This window comes from Amblyomma mixtum, chromosome 3 (assembly GCF_055824585.1).
Source record: "Amblyomma mixtum isolate Tamu chromosome 3, ASM5582458v1, whole genome shotgun sequence".
Classification (NCBI taxonomy): domain Eukaryota; kingdom Metazoa; phylum Arthropoda; class Arachnida; order Ixodida; family Ixodidae; genus Amblyomma; species Amblyomma mixtum.
The window spans coordinates 406,272,216-406,294,854 of record NC_143014.1 but is presented as its reverse complement, the minus strand read 5'-3'; the positions used below and the strand labels follow the sequence as shown (position 1 = coordinate 406,294,854).

Here is a 22,639-nt window from a genome sequence, read left to right as displayed (position 1 = left end):
AAAAACATTTAATGGTGTACTTAATTTTGGGGAGGTGTGTTCGGAGCTCAAAATATATGAGTAAAAGTCTTTTGTTGGCTGCATAAATGCCCTCATACAGCTTACTTTAATGAATGTTCAAGGTGAGCACCACTTTTGTGCATAATACGATAATCTTTTGATTGGTATCGTAATGAATTGCAGCTGGATGTGGCCCTCCATTTTCACTACATTTTTTAATGATAGAACTTTGGTGTGGGGTGAACTAATATTTGGAATTTCAAGTGCATATAAAATATGTGTGTTGCATGGTTGGAAATCATTTGAATGAATTTATATTTGAGAACTTACATCTTTCCATATTCCATATTGATATTTCCATCTCCATATTTCTATCTATAGCGCTTTCGTCACGTGGGTGTAAAGTGGTGTTCCGGCCGACGACACTGGAAGAGTTGCTGGTGAGGTCACAAGTTCATTTGTAGAAGCACTAGAAATGCTTTTTCAATTTATTTCATCATGAAACTGCACATAAAACACCACCAAACAACTGTTAGGTCAATAGTGAAAGCATGCGTTGGCACATAACGTATGCATGCATAATTGCAGCAGCATCCAAAACAGGATTGAACAATGGTGTAATCAGTCGGAATGATAGAAAACTTGTGTCAATGCAGGAATGATATGATTTGATTACAACGCTTTGGCTCCAGGGAGGCACCTCAACTTATTTAACTAATCTTTGAAAGAAGGAACCTCTTTATGGAGAACATGTTGAAATCAGACTTCTGTCGGCAAGGTTTTCCTTATTTTGAACCATGGTACTGTAAGAGTGATTGGCCATGCGTGTTTCCGTTAACTGCTAAATTGACCTTTTTTTTGTGTCATATTTAGTGTTGTGGTTAGAAATCACAAGCACGCCGAACCATAATGAGTGATTATTACAAATTTCCGGATCGTTTGAAATGAAGACAATCAGTTAAGAGGATTACGTGAAGAAAAGTATTTTTACCCTGAAAAATAAATCACTGTTCGAAAGCAATAGACCTGAAGAGGGCATTATTCACACCTCCGTTATTCACACCTCATTATTCACACACCTCGCACGACTCCGTTGCGATCCCGCGGCGGAATCGAAACCGCATAGGCGCGTTGCCACAGAGGGCGAGAATACCTCGCGAGCAACGGTGGTAAGCAAGCTAAGAGCAGCGCCAATAAAGATAGAGATCAACTTCGGCAGCCACTGCAAGATAGTGCTGCCAAAAAGAAAACTCAAATTTCGCGCGACTCCGTTGCGATCACGCGGCGAAACCAAAACTACAAAAGGGGTGTTGCCGCAGTCTGTGCCGCTGCGCTAAAGCTAGACATAAGTTCTGCTTATCTCCGTAAGAAGGCAGCACAAAATTCAAACACTTGTTGTAAGTCCAAAGAGGTGGCAGCACCCCCCAGTGAGCACGCATTGTTCTTTTGGCGCAAAATTTCAAACGGAAGATCGAAACCGTACCCGTACGGCAAAGACCTTGCGGGACAGAAAACCGCCGCCGTACATATACGGCAAAAACCTTCAAAGGGTTAATGGAATTTGACACCCCAAAGTGACTCAGGCTATGAGGGACGCAGTAATGGAGGGCTTCAGATAGTTTCGACCACCTGAGGCTCTTTGAAGTGCACTGACGTCGCACAGTACATGGGCCTCTAGCATTTCGCCTGCATCGAAATGTAACCACCATGGCTGGAATCGAACCTGCATCTTTCAGGTCGGCAGATGACAACCGTAACCACTGACCCACCGCGGTGGTTTGAGGGGAAAAGCGGAGTGTGCGCAGGAGAGAAGGAGCAACACAGTGAGATGTCATAGTACACCATACGATGCATATGAGTTGAGGCATTACGGTGCATCATTGAGAGCAGCGGAGCGTAGAATCGGGACGCGCAGGCCAGCTGTGGCTCAAGCAGTGCTATGGGCTAGGTGGTACGGTGCCTTGCAGAAATCTGTGCTAACAATGCAGCTGATACAAACCAGCTGCTTCCTGATTCCGGGAGGAAGAGCCTTCCTTGCCAGTCTCAAAGTTGCGGGCAGGGCAATAACACAGTGACGATAAGACGCTTGAGTGTCAGCAGGACCTCGAAAGCTACACCTGTGAAGTGGTGAACGGCATGAGGTGCGTGAAAACCTCCAGGCATGCATTTCGTACAAGAAGCTAGCCCTCATACTTGCCACGTAACGGAATGATTGCATGCAAACTGGGCAGTGGCCACAGGCGGGTGTCTTGTGGTCCTTATGCAGGCTGCCCACATGAATGGTGGCCGCACCCTCCGGCAGCTGTCACGTCTCAAGACGGACGGGTTTGTGAGCCTGCACTCCATCCAGAATTCACAGTCGTCCAGCACCCCCGAGGGCTCCATCGACATAAACGTGGAGTCCCTGTCAGGTTAGTTGTGCTCTACCCCAGTGGGGTGGAAGGAATTTAAATTTCCGCTTGTAGTTAATTTTCGCAAACGAAGGCCAAAGGATCGAATGGGACTAATTGAGAAACCAGATGCAGTAGGTGGGCCAGGGGCTGAAAGAGTGTTCAGCTTCTGAAAAGAAAAGAAAGAAAAAAAAAGAAGGCAATAGAAAAATGCCTTCGAGTTCAATGCGCCATGTAATTCACTATAATAGAACAGTAAATTTGAAGTTTTAAAAAAGACTGATAATTCAGCATGAGTTTTTTTTTTTTCTGATCCCTCAGCTCACTTGAGGGGGGAGCTTATATAATATGTTATGCAACTTTTTGCCGACAGCTTTCAATAAATTTTGCAGCAGGAAACTTGCTAGGACGCACGCCATTGGTCTGTCTTGACATCAAACTATGCAATAAGGGCAAAATTATTATCCTGCCTATCATAGAAGTTGAGTTACAGGGTTTTGAATTTGCCACTTCACCTGATGCCTGAGCAGAGTGCCTGAGAGTGGTGCCTGAGCAGAGGCGGATGTCACTTCTTTACCGCTTTCAGTGCAATCGTGCATCCTCGCGCACCACTAGCCGTTCCTTAACGGGGGAGGAGGGTCTTAAAAACTTGTTTTGTATTGAGGCTGAAGCCTTTAAGAGTTTAGGTTTAATTGAGGACAACGTACCAATGTATGGAAAGGATCGTAGAGGTATATCGGGTTTTTGCATCATAACTTTTTTCAGCAGGGTCATCTCATTCAAGAGTTAGTTCTAGTGCCACTTCAGTGTGGTCGTCTCTTTTCCATGACGTCATTATCTCCACATTACAATACCTTTCTGTAAGTATATCTATCTTATGGCAACACTTCCCTTTTGTTCCGTCCTCATGTTGACAAAATGATATAGGCTACGTGCCATAATCAATTTTAATGAAAACTGAACGGCTGCCCGGAAGGCCAAACAAAATTTCACTCTGCTGTGAACGACAACCGCATTAAACGGAATTTCATTAAAGGAAAACCACTTAATCTGAAAGGGCCAGAGAAGACCGCCTGGAATTAAATCGGATTGGTGCAGTTATAGCGAAAGTGAAAAGTGCTGTTGGATGCAGGAGAGGTCTGGGATGAGTTTTCCGACAACGTGTTTTGGTCTAATGATCCTAATGATCTGTATCTCTTTCAGGCCTCAGTGGAGGGGACCTACTCTGCGGCCTTTGCTGCTCGGGCCTCAGTACAGGCTTTCCAGCATGAAGATGGTCAGCGCCATCCAACCAACACCTCAGGATTGGCGGAGCAGGTACTACAGTCATTGTCGTTGTAGCAGAGGGTACTGAGGCTCTTCCCGTAGGGTAATCGCGCCACAGACTTGAACGCTTTTATAGTGTTTAAATCTGGCGAATTCGGTTGAGCAACTGTTCTGATGGAAAAACAAGCTCTTTCTTATGTCTTCTCTTAAATGACTCGTCAAGATCAGAGGTTCGAATGCCTGAATTTGTGCTCAGTATGGGAAGATGTTTAAGTCTATTTAACTGGCTGACGCTTGGTTCTGATCACTGGCCTTTCGCATTGCTTTTTGCGCTATCCTCGAGGTGCTGGGGTGCATTCCTGTTTGAGAATTACGTAGCTTGTTGTGTGCCCTTCGTGAAGGTACAGTGTTTTCATTGTCCAGTAATACTATCTTTTTTTGCGAGTATTCCGTCGTTACGATATTTCAAAATAACGAACGATTATTCACGACCCCACAAACTTCGTTGTATCAAGATTTCAATTTTGACCCTACGTTTCAATCGTAGCATGGATATTTTTCAGGGTTTTTCGGGTAGCGTTAGTACTTAGCCTCTGCAAAAATTACTTGCTTGGGAAGGAATTTGCCGTCGAAGAGGAGCATTGCTGAGGACGATTTACCCAACAGTCTCGCCCCGACAATTTCGACAATTTCGGGTTAAGTTCCGCCAGTAGTTCTTTGGTCTTGAGGCCTGGCCCAACTCTATGGATGACTCCCCGGATCACATCATCCGGCGCGCTATGTACGTGTTGACTTCGTAGTTGACCCCCTGGATGCTGAGTTGTCTTATTTGCTTGATTTGTCTTGCCGTCTCTTCGGATGGCGTGCTCGTGATGATTATGTTGGATCCTCGGTGGACACCCGTTGTTCAGTTGTAGAGTAAGGGAGGAAGTGGGAGTGAAAGAAGAAACAGAAACAGGGGCCGTAATGAAGAAAATGAAATTGAGGAAAAGAAATTACGGAGGAGGTCGCGCCGCTGAGCAGAGGAGAGGCCACAGTTGGCACGATCCCAGCGCACGAATGGACACGGTGAGCATGGACAGACACCACGAGCATAGATAGACACCGCGAACATGAGCCATTAAAGGCTTTCGCCTTGGTGTGGACGCTGGTGCGGACGCTGATGCAGTGGCTTCTCAAACTAAATCTGAACGCATACGTTTCTGCGGAAAGATGCACTTCAGGATCTATTTCCTTCGCGTTTCCTTCATAGCCAGAGAATGCGCGACACAAGTCGCACCATGATTGACATGAATGCTTAATGTTTCACCTGAAGGAACTCAATTGCCATAGCATGATGGTCAGTGTGATTGGGCAAGATTGTGCGCTTGCGTCCTAATGCGTTAGGGGTTATGTACACCGAGTGGTGGTTAGGAGAGTTAGGATGAAGGCACTACGCTTCACCTGCCATCCACAGCGGAGCAACTTACTTTGGCAGAACTCCACGCTGGCTACTTTAAAGGTTCTTCTAATTAATGTTGAACCTTATGAATCTTAGGAGTGCATTGCTTTGTTGCTAGCTCTTCAAATGTACATTGTGCATACCATTGTAAAGATAACTGCCCTGTGTAACATGACAGGATGTGGATTAGTTTGGTCATTCCACATGCGCGATGACCTTTTATTTTGAAGACATTTCACAGCGGTTCATAAATGATGGCCGTACAAGGGTGTGAGGCGCGGTAACGAAAGAATGGAACACTTAGTACGCAAAATTCCACAGGATACAGTGCTTGCAGCAGACGTTTTTGTCACGAGGGACTGCAGCCCAGTATATAACCACAGGCTTTTTAATTATGGTTTGTTTCTTTTAGGGGGTATTAGTATCTGCCAAAGCTGACGCCGTGCATTTGTTGTTTTGCAGTGCACGAAAGCTTCACTGCCTTTGTTTTTTCTGCAAAATCGCCCTCTTGCAGTTGTGCCCATCTGTTTGATGCTTTATAGCCGCAAGTGGAAAAGGAAAGAAGAATCGCAGTTGAACTCTGCATTTTCTATTCCTCAAGGGAACTATGATATTTTAGCAAAATTCCAAAAATGTTCTTGGATTAACGGCCTTGTTTATCACATCAATTCTTCTGGATTCGTGCTAGGCCACATGTATCTCGTAGGATTAAACATGATCTGTTACCATTCCAGGATCTCAGCAACACCTTAGTTTCGGCAAATCATCCCGGAGCTATCAGTTTAAAGCTTGCAGCATTGGCTTCTACAGTGGAGCCAGCAATCTGCATGATGCCATTCACTGACACTCTATTTTCCAACCGGTGGTGGATTGTTTGAAATTGCTGAAATGCGTGGGAGTTATCATACATAGCATTTTCAGGGAAGAGAGCAATGGCAATCGTGAAATAATAATTTTGTATTTTTCCTTTCTGGAAATTTAGTGGGTGAACAGGTAGCTGAAAACGTGCTTCATAACCAGCCGTTCGTTAAGCAAGATGTAAGATTGGGACCCTTAAAGACGTGTACCCCTGATGGTGGTATAGTTTAAATGTGTGTTGAATGTGCCCTTTCTGATCTTCTGCCGATGATGGAGAGGAAATCACTCTTCTCTGCTGCGTTGTTTGCTGGTCCTTTCTGATTTTTTAAATGCAGCTATAGTACTGGTAGTGTCCATGGTTGATTGCCACCTTGAACAGTTTATCAAGAATGCCATTGGTCATAAAATTTCATTGGCCTTTATGAAGTAAAAATTACTTGAGATTTAGTGTCGCATTGTTTAATTTGCATATGCGTAGTCATGCATACTATCTTTATTCTAGGCTGTGTGCAAAGGCGGCATTGAAGCTACGTTCTTGCAGTGTAGTACTGCGATCTTAAACGTTTTGCCTTCGAGAATGCAGTGCTCAGTACGTTCGTTGCCTTAGGTACGGCCGCCACGGTTGTCACTGGATAGGGCGCTTGGGTGTTGACCCAAATGACGGGGGTTCAATCCTGGCCACAACAGTCGAATTTCAATGAAGGCGAAATTCTAGAGGCCTGTGTACCGTGCAATGTCAGTGCATGTTAAAGAACCCCAGGTAGTCAAAATTTCCTGAGCCCTTCACTATGGTGTCCTTCATAGCCCACATTGCTTTGGCACTCTAAACTGCCACAAACAAAAACCATGGTGGCTATGGTTGTGGTGCTCTGCTTCTGAGTGCATGGAGGTGGCAGGCAATCAAGGCCGCAGTGGCTACATTTCCATAGAGGTGAAACCCAAAGACGGCCTGCGGTGTGAAATGTCATTGCACGGTAAAGATTCCGAGGTGGTCTAAATTAATCTGGAGCCCTCCGCTAAAACCTTTTTTATTGCCCATGTTAAAACCTATATAATAATAGTGGTAGTATTTTTTAAAATATGTACCCCTGTAAGTGGCACGTGGCAATGACAACGGAACTAATTCAAGCAGGTTTTCGAACTAAGGAGGTTGATGAAATGTTCTTTCATGCAAGCATATTTAGGAACAGTGTTTGCTTTTTCTGCATTCGGTATTTGGAGGACTCCTTCAATTACTCATCACTGCAGCTGTGCCTCCTGGCTGAGGAAGACTGGGGCCAAAAATGGAGTTCATAATGCAGTGACGTCGGGCCCAACGTGATGCCTTTGCATTCTTCTGCAAGCGCTCTTTAATGTTTCCAGAATAGTATATTAAAATCTTTCACCTTTCATAATTGTTTCTCAAGAATGTTGGACATGGGTACTGAGATGTTTTCAGTATTACAACAGAATGAAGTCGACCAACAGTTCTATTTTGTCTACCCTTTTTAATGTCATTTAGGCCTGGCTCAGACAACTACCAATCGCGCTTATAAATTTTGACATTACCTGCTGTATGTTGCCTTCAGCATTTGACTGTAGTGGTAGAGTCACAATCATATCATACTTTTTTGAAGTGCATTGCACTATTATGCTGAGATTTGTGCGGGCCACTTACAGTGTTAATCTCATAATGATTGCAACCATGTAATGATCACACCTGAATTTTGGTGGCAAAATTCAATTTTTTTTATTCCCCGCATAATGATGGACTTTGAACTTGCCGCTGCATTTTATGTGCCAAGTCTAGCCAACGATCGTACTTCACAGATGGCACGTGCAGATGACCATCTTGCTCTGTTAGCGACCATTTTTTTTTTTGTTTGTTGAAATTTTGCTGATGCTGAAACGTTGGTGTTGGTTGACCTACAGTCACTCAGGCAGTCTAAACACAGATACCAAACTTAACTGACTGCGGTTATCTCGAATCATGATTTGTTGTCGTCACAAGGCTCGCCACCATTCTGAGTTGCGCTGCAACGAACACAGTGATAAGCCCTGGGTTACGGGAATGCCAAAAAAAAATCACTCCTTGAGGACTGCTGACCTGTACCGAGTTGCTGGTAGGAGTAATAATTGCAATACAAGGTAGTTTTATGCTCCCAGCCCCGTAGCAGGTGCCGCCATTTCAGTGCAACTGGCCCGATCCGCTTGCACGCCAGTGCCACTGCTAAGGTGTCGCTTAAATCAATCATATATCTTTCATTTAATATGAAACCATGAGGTTGTCAGTGAGGCAGTGCCATAAGTAGACAATGTAGCATAGCTTTGGTCAATTCAAAGACTCCGTCCTCTGTGGCTTCGATACGAAACAAGTTAGGCCTAGCGATGACTTTGGAGTAGCACGCCAGAGCGCCATTGACGGTGGCGCTTGCAGCGAGCGTTGCGAACGTGTCACCTACTTAAACGCTGCAGCAGGGACCGCAGATTTTTCAGTTTAAATGTGGTAAAATGATTAGCTTGAATGCTGTGGGACGTTGCTGCAATGCACTGTTACTGCACCTTCGGACGAGATCGAACTCTGCATAAAAGTGTCATCGCACGATACTATACACACTGCCTATTTTGATTTGTTGCTCTTGAAACATAATTTTGTGCAAAGGAAAGTATGTTCTTGAAGCGGGCCACCTCGTGCACTTCTCGCTCTGACACCTACGTGCACTTTCTGTCTATAGATGCCGCCACCTTCTTGGTTAATGACCTAAACCGAGGTTGCCAAGCACGGTTCGCGATAACCGCAGTTTGATTGCTGTGTGGATAGTAGTAACCACAGGTAGCGAAAACTGTGGTTAAGCGCACCCGTGTGACAAGGGTCTGACTTGCAACTTGTTGGCATTTTCGGTGCTGAAAAATTTTAGGACGAAATTTACCCCATACAACGATCGCACCTCTGCAAAAGGCACTGCTTTCGTTGAAAATTATACTTTCAGAGAAGCCTACCACGTATCAGTGTAGCCTGACTTAGCATTTCCTTCGGCGTCAAAGAATTATTGAGATCTGGGCTTGCAAACGAAGGTTTTTCCGGTTTGAAAATTTAAAATAAGATGAGACGAAAGCATGTTTCACATACCCAATGCCACAAATTTAAGGGTCTTGTGTTCTAAATTTTTTGCAGATGTCGTCTGAAACACTTGCATCGCGTACAGGGGGGGCCGAAGAGGCACAGCGCCCACTGGTGTGAGTGTCTACGAGTGATCTTAGATGTGAAGAGGAAGACATGGGAAGTTGCACCACTATTATTTAAGGTCACTGCCAGTTCTAACGATGAAAACAGCCAAAAATGTCAAGGAGAGGCTATGCCCTTCATTTGTTAAAACTTTGGAAGGATATCCGTGCCTGACTTATTCAGCAATGTCTTTTTAACTCTCCAGTCTCAAAGAAATTGCTTTTTTCGGCTTGAGTATGCATAGAAGTTATTTTCAGCTGGCCTCTCAGTGTAATTTTGAATTTGCTACTTCACAATTTCAAATGCGGCCCTTCTCGAGGACGTAATGGCTCTTTACTGTTTCACTCTTGATGAAGTCAGTAGCCGAGCAGACTTACTTGAGTTCATTGTAGGGTAGATTCTTTTTCTAGATTTCTTGTATTCTAAACACTTTTAAGCCTTTTCTGCAAATCCTAAGATGGCGAGATACATTGAAAGTTGCGTATAAACGTGCACTTCTGGGTTTATTTCTTTTCAGTTCCCCTGAAATTGAAAATTTGTCGCCTTACTTTTCCTGAACTTGAGGAGTTAGTATCCATCAAATCAATTATTTTTTTTTTCAGAAGCATGCGGATGATGTTTATTTAAAGGACTGCAATGCAGATGCCTCCAGAAGGCATTTCTATTGGATTAAAATGGGCAGCTACAGCTCATGGACTTTATTAGTGCTCTTCAGTACTCCTTAGCCGAAGTGCATAAAGGCTAGTGCTCCCTAGATATATACCAGGTGTTCCAGGGAAGGCTATCAAATTTTCAAAAATAGTTTATAATGGTTTAATGTCCCAAAGCGATTCAAGCTATGAGGGATGCCGCATTGAAGGGCTCAGAAATTTCTCCCACCTGGGGTTCTTTGACGTGCACTGACATAGACTCAGGGCAAGGAATATTGTAGGTTGCTTAATTACATAGCGATATCAGTGGGCCTTATAGCTGAATTTGACTGCTTCTAATCTCCCGTCATTTCGTGTGGCTTGCTGCATGGTCTTCTGATGGCGCTTTCACGTGCAGAAATGGAAGATGAAGAAGACCACATTTTCAATCCACATCCTTGGAGACTGGTAGTTTAGCCCGCATGAACGCTGATAGTGCTGCAGGCGACGACATTGCAAGCCCAGCTCGACAGCCTGAAAGTTTGAACGGGCAGGGTGTTAAGATTAAGATTTGTGCCATATGATTGTTCGCCTAAGGAAAGTGTATGAAGCAACCCGCTTTAAACCTTACGAAACGGTCCTATACGGTCATGACTCAGAGGCTGACGGATATCCGGCTTGTTGCAGGCTCCGGACTCTTTGAGAGCTGGAGGCAGATATTTCACTTGGTTGTGGGTTCTGGCATGGCTCTGAAACTTGTAGTTTGGGTGCTAGACTCTTTAATAGTAGGAGGCTGACGAGGATCCCGCTTGGTGTGGACTCGGCCTGCTTAAGAGTTCGAAGTTGTAGATTTTACTGGGAGTACCTGCCAACCACTTTGCAATATAGCTGAAGATAAACGGGCATAGTGGAAGAAAACGTTGTCCTGTCCGCCTGTCGCAGCGTGTCGCCGGATCAGCAAACAAACGGAAACATCAATGAAGAACAGCAACATTGTTGTATCATCTCCCCTGACTCCTTGTTACGGCGAATTTTTCTCAAAGAGAGCTGCTTGCGCTAACGTGATACAAACTTTGTAGCCACAGCACACATAACTCCCACATAACTAAATTATTTCTGAGCATCTATGCACTTAAAAACAGCACGCGTATTCCAAAGTTGGACGGCTTCCGGTAAGCTTCAGCATACTGTAAGTTCTTCCTGTCACTTCCAGACAGAGAAATGCGGTTGATGCTTCCGCTACTTTGCTTTCTGTTCAGTTCTGTCACTGAATACCTTAGGAGCTAACCTACACTTAAGCCCAAGGCGTCTGTCACGATCTAAACCTACAGATGCTGTATAAGTAGGCTTGGTCATAAATAACGTCTATGAAATAATTAATTGTTCCCGTGAGGAAGTCCGGGCGAGAGGAATTCCGTTCTTAAGCGGAGTTAATTGGGCACGAACTACATTATCACGCGAGCGACTCCTCCCCCACCTTCGGTAGTGATGGGGTCACGCGTGTACCTCTCCACGGGGCGAGGCGTCCTCAGGGTCGTTCGCGAGCCTGATGGGCCACGAAGAGGCAAGTGCAAACACTGCGCATCTGCGGCAGGGCTTGGGTGGGCGTACTTGAAGCGGCGCTTCTGTGTCGACGCCTGCGGCCGCGCCGTTTTTCTTTGGTGTCATTGTTTGCTTCCTCTTTCGCTGTGCATGGGCTCTGGCATTTGCTTCAGCACTTTGGATATCGGCGGTTCAGAGCGAAGCCGAAGCAACAGCGTCGTTTGCAGTGGGAGTACCAGAAATGAGGCCTGCAGGAAAAAGAAAGAAGGTTTATGAGGGTGAGCCGAAGGCAAGGTGCACAGTGATGGCACCACTGCATTCAACGTCAGTTGCCGAGAGCTGTTAAGGACGCTCATGGAAAAGGAGTAACGAGAGCGCCGTGATTGTCAACCGCGTTGTATATAACCGAGGTCGTGTGAATGTTAGGCTGCTATTCCAAATTAGAATTTTGCGACACGCCTGTCTAGATTCCGATAAAATTTGCGGCCAGTTCGATACTGATGCCTTGTCCGAGCTTAGATGCTAGACGCTGACGCGCAGATTTGCAATTAAGTATTGCTATGCCTGCTGAAGCTGGAAACCACTATTGGGTGGACATCTTCGAGTGGTCGTGGCATGCTCCACTAATGGGACTCGGGAGCAAGAGCTATCCTATGTGCTAGAAAGAGAATTTCCCGTGTACAAGGCTCAATCATTCAATCAATCAATCAGTGAGTTACTCAATCCATAAATAGCATTTTTAATATTGATTTTATGAGTTCACAATTTTTACACAGCACATGCATACACATGTAGCACATGCACAGCCAGTCCAGTGTGGCGTCAATGCGAGGAAGAGGGTAGACGTCCTTTGTTATGTTGCTCAGGTGTCGGTAATCACCGCAGAGTCAAAGTGCACCGCCTTTCTTCCTCACTAGAACAACCGGTGCCGCCCGGGGCTCTTTCATGGCTGAATGACGTCGTCGCAAAGCATATCGGGGCAACACACGGTAGGGGCTCTGGAGGAGAGGTCTGGCGTGCTGGTCGGTTACAATACGATGCTTGGCAAACTGCTTTTGTCGAGCCTTCGGCAATAACGAGAAGCACTCACTGCAGCTTCAAAGCAGACAGCGGACCTGGTATTGCTTGTTCTGGGGCAGGACTTGGTTTATGTCTAAGACGTGCTTGTGATCTTCCTTAGGTAAATCGTCTGGACGGGAAAGGGTGAAGGCGTCGAGAATGTCGGATAGTTCGTCGATGAAAGGAATCCTTGTTCCTTTGTTAACGTGCCGGAATTCTTCGCTGAAGTTCGTCTGCATTACTTCAGTTTGGCCATTGCGGATGTGTAGTATGCCTCTTGCGAAGCCGATTCCGTGCTCTAGAACCAATTCTGTGTTCCCCTCGTTGAGAGCTTTCATGTTCTTGGCATCTGTGGCACCTACGGTGACCATGACGCTTGACCGGCTTGGGATGCTCCCTTGTTCACCCAGACACTCAGGCCAACATGCTTCTTTGTGCTTGTCATCGAAGGGAAAGCTTCGTTTCTTCAATGTGTGATGAGCTTGGAACGCTGGTTGATGATCACCTGATGCTCATTAAGGAAATCTGTTCCTTAATGCGAGACCATGCTGTAGACCATGACATGCGACCATGTAGACCATGATGAATGTAGACCATGACATCGCGAGACCATGCTGTAGTACTACGAAGGCCACAGGAAAGGTGTGTCCCTTGATGGCCACTCGCGCATTGCATCACCCTGTTCACGTAATACGATGGCCTCCTGTGTGCGTCGGGTCACGGCTTTGTCGGGTATGTGGATGGTGGGTAGCTCGCGTCGTCAGGGCTTTTCTGGTTGATGTGGTCATTCTGAAGCCCAATCGCGCCTTCATCATTCTCGTGTTTGTGTGCGGCGTCGGCGTGGCAGATCCAACATCTTCATGTTCGGTGGAGGATCTTCGTTGTTTCGCTGGTGAGCAACGTCACCTCCAAAAGTTGCATTCTTTGGTTTCCTCTGCGGAACTTTAGCACCTTCCGCGAACAGCCGCTGCGTAGCTGCGGCCCAGCAATGCGAAACGTGGTGTGGACAGTGATGGTGAGCGGGACAGGCAGGTCAATGACCCGTAATCCTCTCTGCGCAGGTCTGGGGCCATTGGCTGCGTTTTGGTCACGGGGCATCAATTAAGTTGCTGTGCAGGCCGATTCTTCTATAGGTGCAGTGACGAAGAATATGCGGCCTCAGCGCATTGGAAGCGTAGCGGACAGTTGTCGTAAGAGTTCTAGGCGTGGCATTTCGTGGCGTTTGAGAGTTGCCTGTAGGCTGGTCAGGCAGAAACAGGCAGACAGCGTTTTGGAACAAGTGGTTCATGGTGGAGAGGACGTATGGGGTGTCATTGGGGGCTCAAGAGTGCGTACTGCAGCGGCGAAGGTCATGGCCTGGGGTTCTGTGGCCATCGGAGTTGGGGTACCAAGTGCCTGCTGCGCTTCTTCTCATTCCACATCCATGAGAGTCACTGCTTGTGGCTGATTCATCAACATCGCAGCCATATATAAAAAATTCACCCTATCTACCGCTGACCTACGGCGAAGATTAAATATGTTTGTGATATAGGGAAGTGATGACAGCCAGACTCAATGTATATACCGGGTGTTTCAGGGAAGCCCGCCACTAATTTTTGACAGTATGCTTTCTGATGTATAAAGACAACTTCTGTGGTATAGTGATAGCAGTTTGGGGTACTTCAGAAGAGAGAGAACTAGTTATTTGTAGCTGGCGAGTCGTAACATCAATATTATAGTATCTAAATTTTTGATGACACAATTTCTATCTGCATTGTGGCTCAGCAGATTTTCGAGAATTTCACATATTCAAAAATCACGTGCTCATAGGCCCCGCAGGCATGCCCTCTACTGAACTCAAGTCGCAGGTCTTAAACTCTGAGACCCTTGAGCAGGAAGCTCATCCATCAGAAATGATATTGTTAACAATATAGTTGTGACCCATGTGTTTTCAAGGTGTGAAGAAGTTAAAAGAAGCCCTGTTTCTTCGAAATTAAAATGAGTTGTAAGTCAGCACATGTATGTTGCCCCTGGTGTTTTTTGCTGTTCCATCACAAATGAGTAACCAACATGCCCACGCTGCTTTCCTGACAAAAGAGAGGACGGTACAAGCGCTTGGTGTCGTAATGGTTCAAACCTGCCAAGCGCTTGTACTGTGGCAGGTTTGAACCATTACGACACCAAGCGCTTGTACTGCTTGGTGTCGTAATGGTTCAAACCTGGCCGTCGCAGTGGCTCAGTGGTTATGGTCTTGCCCCTTTGGAGTGATGTACAAAAGCAGATGTCGCTATGTGTGCTTTGCCAGAAGGCAATTTTCGAATCTCGCGTGAAGTTTTTGAAATTTTTTGAATCACAGTGCCCACAGTGATCGCGCTTTCGAAATTCTAAAAACTGATTTGCCTATTGCTGATGGCCAGCTACAAAATCTCCATTTGCAATCAAGTGCCTTTCTCTAATCGTTAAAAAATTAACTATTCAAATTAAGTTGACCAGCTTACTAGTTACCAGCATTCATCTGTTTTCTGGCATCCGCCAAAATTGTTAGTACTATATTGCAGAAGCCATTTTACTACCTCAAAGAGGTATTTTTTAGTTATAAGTGGCATGCTTCTCTGAAAAAGTAAGTTTTCACAGGGTGTGGAGCTACACTCTTGGCGACGAACACAGTATTTTGGCTACAGAGTGTATCCACGATTCTGGCAGTAGTCCTATGCTTAAGCCGTGAACCACACTTTGGAAAGGCTCGGAATGCCACTGGCACAATCTGGAAGGCTTCCTTTTTATCAGAACCGAATTAGTATGTTGCCATCTACATTGCCTGTGCGAATGGTCTTCACAGGAAGGACCGAGGGTATCTGCTAATCAAGTGTCACATATTCGTTACATTTCGTGTACAGCTGACCATTAAGATGGTGATTACACGTCCGACATACGCACAATATCTTCGCATATAAGTTTGTCAAGGGGTTCGGCGGCTGGCTTTTTGCCCTGAGATGAAATATATAGTGACAGGGGTTTACCTCGCTGAAATATAATAGCTGGGAAAACTGGCGTTTTTACGTATAGTCACAGTCGTGCAGTAGTAGTGTTGCCTCACGCTTCCGGCTAATATTGCAGAGTATGCACCCGCTCTTTTGATTATCTGCGCAATTGTACATAGCCCGCAAAGTGCTGCGGTACAAAGCGTCCGCCCACGAGAAACTAAGTCTGAAAGCCGTTCATACCGCACGACGTTCATTCACTGGCTGCCACCTTGGTGGCAATGACTGCTGATGTCAGTGGTGCGAGGCAGTCACGTACCGTTCTTGACTTCAGAAACCGGACACCTTAGTGGGAGTAGTAACCTTGGTACGAACAGATTGTGAGGGAGAGGCCAGAAGGCTCGGGAGGCTGTTTGTGCGATCTATCTGCATAGGCTGTGTTGTTTGTAGAAAATCCAGACTTGAAAATGTCTCGATCAAGTGGGCTCTGTTACGGCTATAAAAGACTTCTTAAATGGGATCTAATAAAGTTGCGGTATGCCTGAGATGTTAAATCACACCGCTCCACGAATATTGTCCAGCAAGAACTTTATAATGCGCTACATAGAAGTTGAGTTATCGTTAGTGAAATTGTTATTTTCAGTGTCTTCACGCTTTTCCCTCTCCTCTTGTCACTTTTTGCACGCTGGAAGGTTGCCGCTCTTCTGCCGGCTCGCCTACTTTCGAGTCCAACGATGGGCCAATCACTGTCTTCATCGAAAAGCTGGGGAAAATGTGAGTCTGTGAGCACTTAGGTAGTCCAGAAATTGCATGGTGTTGCATACTGTGAAGTGTAGAAATGGAGACCTGTGATCTATAAATTACTGATGCCTATCTGTAGGCTCTCCTAGTAGCCTGCAAAGATGTGGCGCTTTTAACTTTTCCTGGTTTGTGAGAGGCCTGGCTCTGGCCTGACCGTGCCAGGCGATGTGTAAAGTTGCGTGTTTAGTTTTGAGCTTGAAATGTGTTAAGTTGTGGTTCCTAGCTTTTAAGCAGAGCGTTTGGCAGAAGCAAAGTAGGCCTTGTTCTGAAACTGGAAATTTTGTCATCTTGGCCTGTTTAAAGAAAGATTTATTAAAGGCTCTGGCAGTGACGCCTATTTTCTCTTTAAAGGTGCACAGTTCCACACGACAGTGTTCAAGCATTGCCCCTGTAAATGTATAAAGGTAAGGATTCTGTTGTTAGGCATTGTTTGCACTTGAGGAAAATTTGGAGCGCTAAGCATGTGAAATTTGGTTGTCACACGTGATTGTGGGTTCTCTGCTGCATTCAGAAGTGTATTATTTGGGTCAGGTTTTTATGGCAACACACTGTAGGGATTAAGCGTGTTGTGCTCTCCTCTGAATGTGTTCTAGAACTCCTTTAAATTAGATTCACGGTGTTAATAGTATCAGATCATGCAAAAATTTTTTGTATATTTCTACGAACTTGTGTGAAATGCTTTTAGGTTGGCTTTTGGCAGTCACTTTGAAGTCATTTGCAAATACGTACCTGGATTACCTTAACTTTAAAGCTCAATGTTCAAAACACTGATTCTGCCTACTCGTATTCTTGTAACTTTTTTGCAGTTTGTTGTAATATTTTGAAAGCTGTGATTTCCAAGCGGTAGAATGTTACTGAGAGTTCAGGATGGCACTGGTCCGTTTCTCGACTATTCTCAATAACGACGCCGCTGCCATTTGCCCACCGGCTTGAGCCTGAGGCAACCGGCCTTCATTGCGATGGCTGACGCTGCGTAAAGTGTTCGTGCTTCCAATGCATCAGTGTCCATTGGGCCTGTGCCCAAATTGAACAAATCTAAGAAAGACAGGGGCACAGGTAGAAGACTGGACTGTGCACGGTTGCCACATGTGGAGTCTTTGTCAGCATGGAAAGCACGGCTTCTTTTTAATTAAAAGAGGCACTATTCCAGATTTTGGCGAAAGTCATTCCACTTTATTATCTGTACATAGTCTGCACAAAACACTATCACACACAGCAGCATCACTAATTCGCTTACAGGTTTCTTCTCCTTCAAGAGAATTCGTACCGGGCTCTCTATGACTTGCTTTGGCATAAAACTACTTTCAGTCAACTATTCTCTCTGCATTCTATCTTCATTGTTTCTGTGTTAATAGAGCTTTAACTCAGCACAGTGTCAGGACCAGGAAGAGTAACCTGCCGGGACATGGTAGAGCGGAAGACGTGCTTCTTACACAGGGAGCTCCTAGCGGGGATGACGTAGACTTCGGACATCGGTCAGAGAACGAAGATCAGAAATGCTTCTTACATCATCCTGATGTATGTGTAGTGAAAGTGTCAAATGGTGGTTTTCGCGATGAGAGGGTGTAATTATATTTATAAAATTCTTACATCTATTATTCGAGAACGTGAAGCTCGTTTGAATAATAGGTCTCACATACACAGAATTACCCAGTCTGCAAGCATAAGGAATTCACAGTCCTAAATTGACACCCTACTTTGGCTTCATTATTAGATACTTTCGATGTGTGTGTGTTGCAGGTAGATCTCCAGCCATGAGATATATGTGCTGCTTCAAGAGGATTCTTCGTTGTGTGTGCTAATTTTTGCAGAGCTCGTGTAGAATACCTGCATCGCATCCAGACGAAGGTCAGGCACGTGGGTACACCCAGGGTGCACAAGGCCTTTCAGAGTGAGTCGATAGAAGTTGTCTTGGATGCATAGAAAGAAACAAGGGAGTTAACGCACTGGGTGTCGAGCCAGGATTTCTGAGTGTAAGGTGTGTGTTCACGCGGTGCAGTTTCAGTCCAGCTTCGGATGCATAGCAACATTCTTTTGCAGTCGTCTTCTTTCCTCTTCTAGAGGCCCGTGTGTTGTGCGATGTCAGTGCACATTAAAGAACCCCAGGTGGTCGAAATTTCCGAAGCCCTTCACTACGGCGTCCCTCATAGCCTGAGTTGCTTCGGGACGTTAAACCCTAATAAACAAACATAAACAAACAACTTCTTTTCTCTTGTCCCTGTTCCTGCGCTCTTTCCCAGCAGCCCATTCCAAATGTTCTATTAATTTCTCTCTGAACAGCCTGGTTTTTGAACTGGCGAGGAAGGGCACCCAAATTCACCGGAGTTCACACCCGCTCGCAATTCTGCGGTTAAAGATGATTCTGAAGCAAAACTGGGAATTCCGTTTACCTCTGCTGATTTTTTAACACCTGGCAGACAAAGCAAATAAGGTACATTGTATGTTTAATTGAATGCGGCCATGTTTTGCTTTGCGCTTTCCTTACCTAAGGTGACGTGCGTGATTTTATGAGATCTAGGTAGCTATTTCAATGATGTTTCTTTCTTTTTTGTTGAAGAGACTTGGAAAAGATGCATGCTGCAGATTGGGCCACGTATGTCGATATGTTAGCTAGCGATAAGGATGCATGTCACACCCTTTCCTCAAAAGACCCCAGAAGCGAAGGCAAAAGTCCACTGAGTGGTTTACCCAACTAGTCCGACTGTGCACAGGAAAGAAAGGACGTTTTTGAATGCACATCTCCTAATATCATTTTAGATGCAGTTCACGCATTCGGTGATGAGAGCATGGCCCCAGTTTCCGCCCTGTGATATTTCCGGCAGCTTGCTAAAGCGTTTGGCATACAACCGTGGCGTTACACCATGACATGGTTGCGTGACAAGGACAGTCGCCGAAGGCACTTAGGGAGGTGCAGAGCAGATGAAAGAGGCTCCAGAAGCAAACTGGCAAGCAAAAAAGTGGAGATGTGACATAGCAGAGGAATTGGCTAGCATAAAGAAGGTTTACTTTGTTTTTCTGGTAAAATATTGAAGTAAATAGGTTTGTCGTGTTTCACATTAAACATTTCAAAATCTCATTTCTTGATGCATTGGACCCAGTATTATAAAAAGAAAGGGTACCAGGTTTTTATTCTTTCCCAGATTCATCTACAGAGAGCTCCAAAGCTACTCAACTAGAATGGTGCATGTCTATATGGTAGGTCCTATTTATGAACAAGTGGCTCCATGTAGGCACCTCAACTTATTTAAGTGACCTTTGAAAGATGGAACCTCTTTGTGGAGAACACCATGTTGAAAGCAGAATTCTATCGGCAAGGTTTTTTTTATTTTGAACCATGGTACTGAAACAGTGATTCACCACATGTTTTTCCGTTAACTGGTAAATTAACATTTTTTTCGTGTCATATTAAAATCACAAGCATGCCTAACCATAATAAGTGATAAATTACATATTGCCTTATCGTTTGAAATGGAGACAATCAGTTAAGAGGATTACGTGAAGAGAAATATTTTCACCCTGAAAAATAAATCACTGCTCGAATGCAGTAGACCTGAAGAGGGCATTATTCACAATGGTAATTTTTCCAGTCGAACAGTTGGGTCCAAATAGGTTTTAAATGTGCAAAGCCATGGTTTGCAATGGTATGCGATATGAGAATGAAAGAGAGAGAAGCAAATGATTTTAATACAGGAAGATAAAAATGTTTTTAGCTTTGAGACCATAGCCTGCTAGTGCCAGCTCAGGGCTTAAGTTATCACCGTGTGGCTTGGAGTCAAATTATCTGTCTAGTGTAACCCGAAAACATTTAATGGTGTACTTAATTTTGGGTAGGTGTGTCCAGAGCTCAATATACGTGAGTAAAAGTTTTTTTTGGCTGCATAAATGCCCTGTTACAGCATCCTTTAATAAATATTCAAGGTAAGCACTACTTTCGTGCATAATATGATAATCTTTTGACATATCGAAATGGATTGCAGCTAGATGTGGCCCTCCATTTTCACTACATTTTTTAATGACAGAACTTTGGTGTGGGGTGAACTAATATTCGGAATTTCAAGTGCGTATGCAGTACGTGTGTAGCATGGTTGAAAATCATTTGTATGAATTTATATTTGAGAACTTCCATCTTTTCGTATTCCATATATATATTTCTTTCTCCATGTTTCCATCTAGAGTGCTGTCGTCGCGTGGGTGTCTTGTTGGTCATCTTCCTGTCGACAACACAGGAAGTACGCCAGGTGAGGTCGCAAGCTCATTTCCAGAGAAGCACCAGAAATGCCCATTCAATTTATTTCATCATGAAACTGCACAGGAAACACCAGCAAACAACTGTTGGGTCAATAGCGAAAGCATGCATTGGCACATACAGTATGCATGCATAAGTGCAGCAGCTTACAAAAGAGGATTGAACAATAGTGTAATCAGTTGGAATGACAGAAAACACACCACGTCAATGCAGGAATGATATAATTTTATTACAAAGCATTGGCTCCATGTAGGCATCTCAAGTTATTTAACTGACCTTTGAAAGATGGAACCTCTTTATGGAGGACACCACGTTGAAAGCAGGCTTCTATTGGCAAAGTTTTCCTTATTTTGAACCATGATACTGAAACAGTGATTGGCCATACGTGTTTTCGTTAACTGGTGAATTAACGACGGCTAACCATAATGAGTGATTATTACATATTGCCTTATCGTTTGAAATGGAGACAATCAGTTAAGAGGATTTTGTGAAGAGAAGTATTTTCATCCTGAAAACTAAATCACTGCTCGAATGCAATAGACCTGAAGAGGGCATTATTCACACCGCTAATTTTTCGAGTGAAACAGTTGTGTCCAAATAGGTTTTAAATGTGCAAGGCCATGGTTTGCAATGGTATGCGATATGAGAATGGAAGAGAGAGAAGCAAATGATTTTAATACAGGAAGATGAAAATGCTTTCAGCTTTGAAGCCATAGCCTGCTAGTGCCAGCTTAGGGCTTAAGCTACGAAACCCATGGAATGGGAGCTTGGACAGCAAAGGAGTCTGGCTGCGCTTGTCACGGTCAGTCGAGGACATCTCCATTGAGACTGAGACTGCTATCTCCACACTCTCTAAGGGTGGGAGGAAGCATAAGGGTGAAAAGAGGTGACATTGGCGAAGATGCGTTCAATGAAGGCGGAGGTTTTAGGACTCTAACCATGCTTGCAGACATCATTTCATACAGTTTTTAGTGGTGGCCCCAATGATTATACATCGGGATTGGAAGGTATTTAGACGTGAGATATACAAGTATCTAAGCATACGCACAAATCGTGGGGTAACTGACTGTGACGCCGGCCAGAAAAATTAATGAAAATATTATGAGAAATGCCCTCTCAAGAATGAAAGGGTGCTCCCGGGTACAATACACGGTAATTGATTCGAGCATTCTTAAAACATGGAGTGGTTCTGGGCACGTCGTTGGCAGATGTTAGTAGCTAAGATCCGGCAGACATCCTGTGCTTGTTATTTAGCAGAGGGAAGTGCAAGTTTGCTCCAGGCGCCAGTTGCAGTACGAGTAGGGAAAGGAATAAGGGTTGGATAAGAATGGGGGGGGGGGGGAGGGGGGGGATTTTCGGAAGCATGCAAAGTGACCAGGATCACTTGGTGTGGAAAGCATCTGAGCCAGAGTGGGGACAACAGTGAGGTACAAATCATTTCAGGTGTCTAAACCTTGTTGTAGCTTCACTACTTGGGGGAGAAGAATCTAGCCCCTCGCTAAATTTTAAAAAGACAAAAGTTAGGAAACTCGGGGAGAGTGGACTTGGGACAGTTTAGAGCACACATCAGAAATATTCACTGCCACAAAAAAAAAGGCAGCCAAAATGACGTCGGAACTCCATAAGTTAATCCAAATAAATTTTGAAGTTCCAACACTTTGCAGATAAGCACTTCATTTGGGGCGCAAAAAATTGCCGCTTAAAGTCAGAATGACACCTTTTAAATGTGCTTATGGTTTCGCTTTTTGGCGCTGCAATAAGCACTTTTAGTGGTTTCTATGCAGAAATTACCCCTGGCTGCCCTGATTATGTCCCTTCTGTGATGCCGTATTTTCAGTCTCGTCGGGACCACAAGAAAGGCAGCGTTATTACAGACAGCAGCTCGAGCGTGAAAGGCTGAAATTGCAGTAAGTAAAGTATAAAATAACTAGTTTTTTTGTGCATGTCAAGTAACCCCTCCAGTCCATGTGGCTAGTGAAAAAAGCCAAACTTTGTCAAGCCAGAGCGCCAAGGGTAGCTTTCGAAATGCTAAGAACTGATATGGCTATTACTAGCGACCGGGTACAAATCTCTATTTGCAGCTAGGTGCCTAACTCTACAAGTAAAAAGTTAAAAATGCGTTAACCAGCTTACTACTGAAGACAGTTGACCAGTTTTCTTGGTTTGCCAACACTAGTAATACTGTGCCTCAAATGCCATTTTTTTTCTCCAAAAAGCCTTTTTTAATTTTTAATGTGTTCCC

General features: G+C 44.6%; 2 protein-coding genes across 6 annotated transcripts in view; both read left to right on the top strand.

Annotated features, from left to right (window-relative positions):
* Positions 1–22,639, top strand: part of LOC149357499 (uncharacterized) — a 76,453-nt gene that overhangs the window by 42,791 nt on the left and 11,023 nt on the right. Inside the window, exon 1 of one of the 4 annotated variants that reach the window (XM_089584772.1) lies at positions 22,228–22,304. The exons of 2 other annotated variants lie outside the window; for them this stretch is intronic. The gene's annotated coding sequence lies outside the window, so the exon portion shown is untranslated. Of the gene's footprint in view, positions 1–22,227; positions 22,305–22,639 lie in introns of those variants that run through there. One more of the 4 variants, XM_089584771.1, reaches the window with a different exon arrangement.
* LOC149357500 (uncharacterized) lies at positions 2,148–20,448 on the top strand. Of its 2 annotated transcripts, none has more exons than XM_089584767.1 (5): positions 2,148–2,411; positions 3,594–3,707; positions 9,110–9,171; positions 16,043–16,124; positions 17,963–20,448. In XM_089584767.1, the coding sequence occupies exons 1-5, from the start codon at positions 2,209–2,211 to the stop codon at positions 18,072–18,074; spliced, it is 573 nt and encodes a 190-aa protein (XP_089440893.1). In that variant the 5' UTR covers positions 2,148–2,208; the 3' UTR covers positions 18,075–20,448. The 2 variants fall into 2 exon arrangements, with proteins under 2 accessions (XP_089440893.1, XP_089440894.1); XM_089584768.1 differs by lacking the exon at positions 17,963–20,448 and adding an exon at positions 16,503–16,560.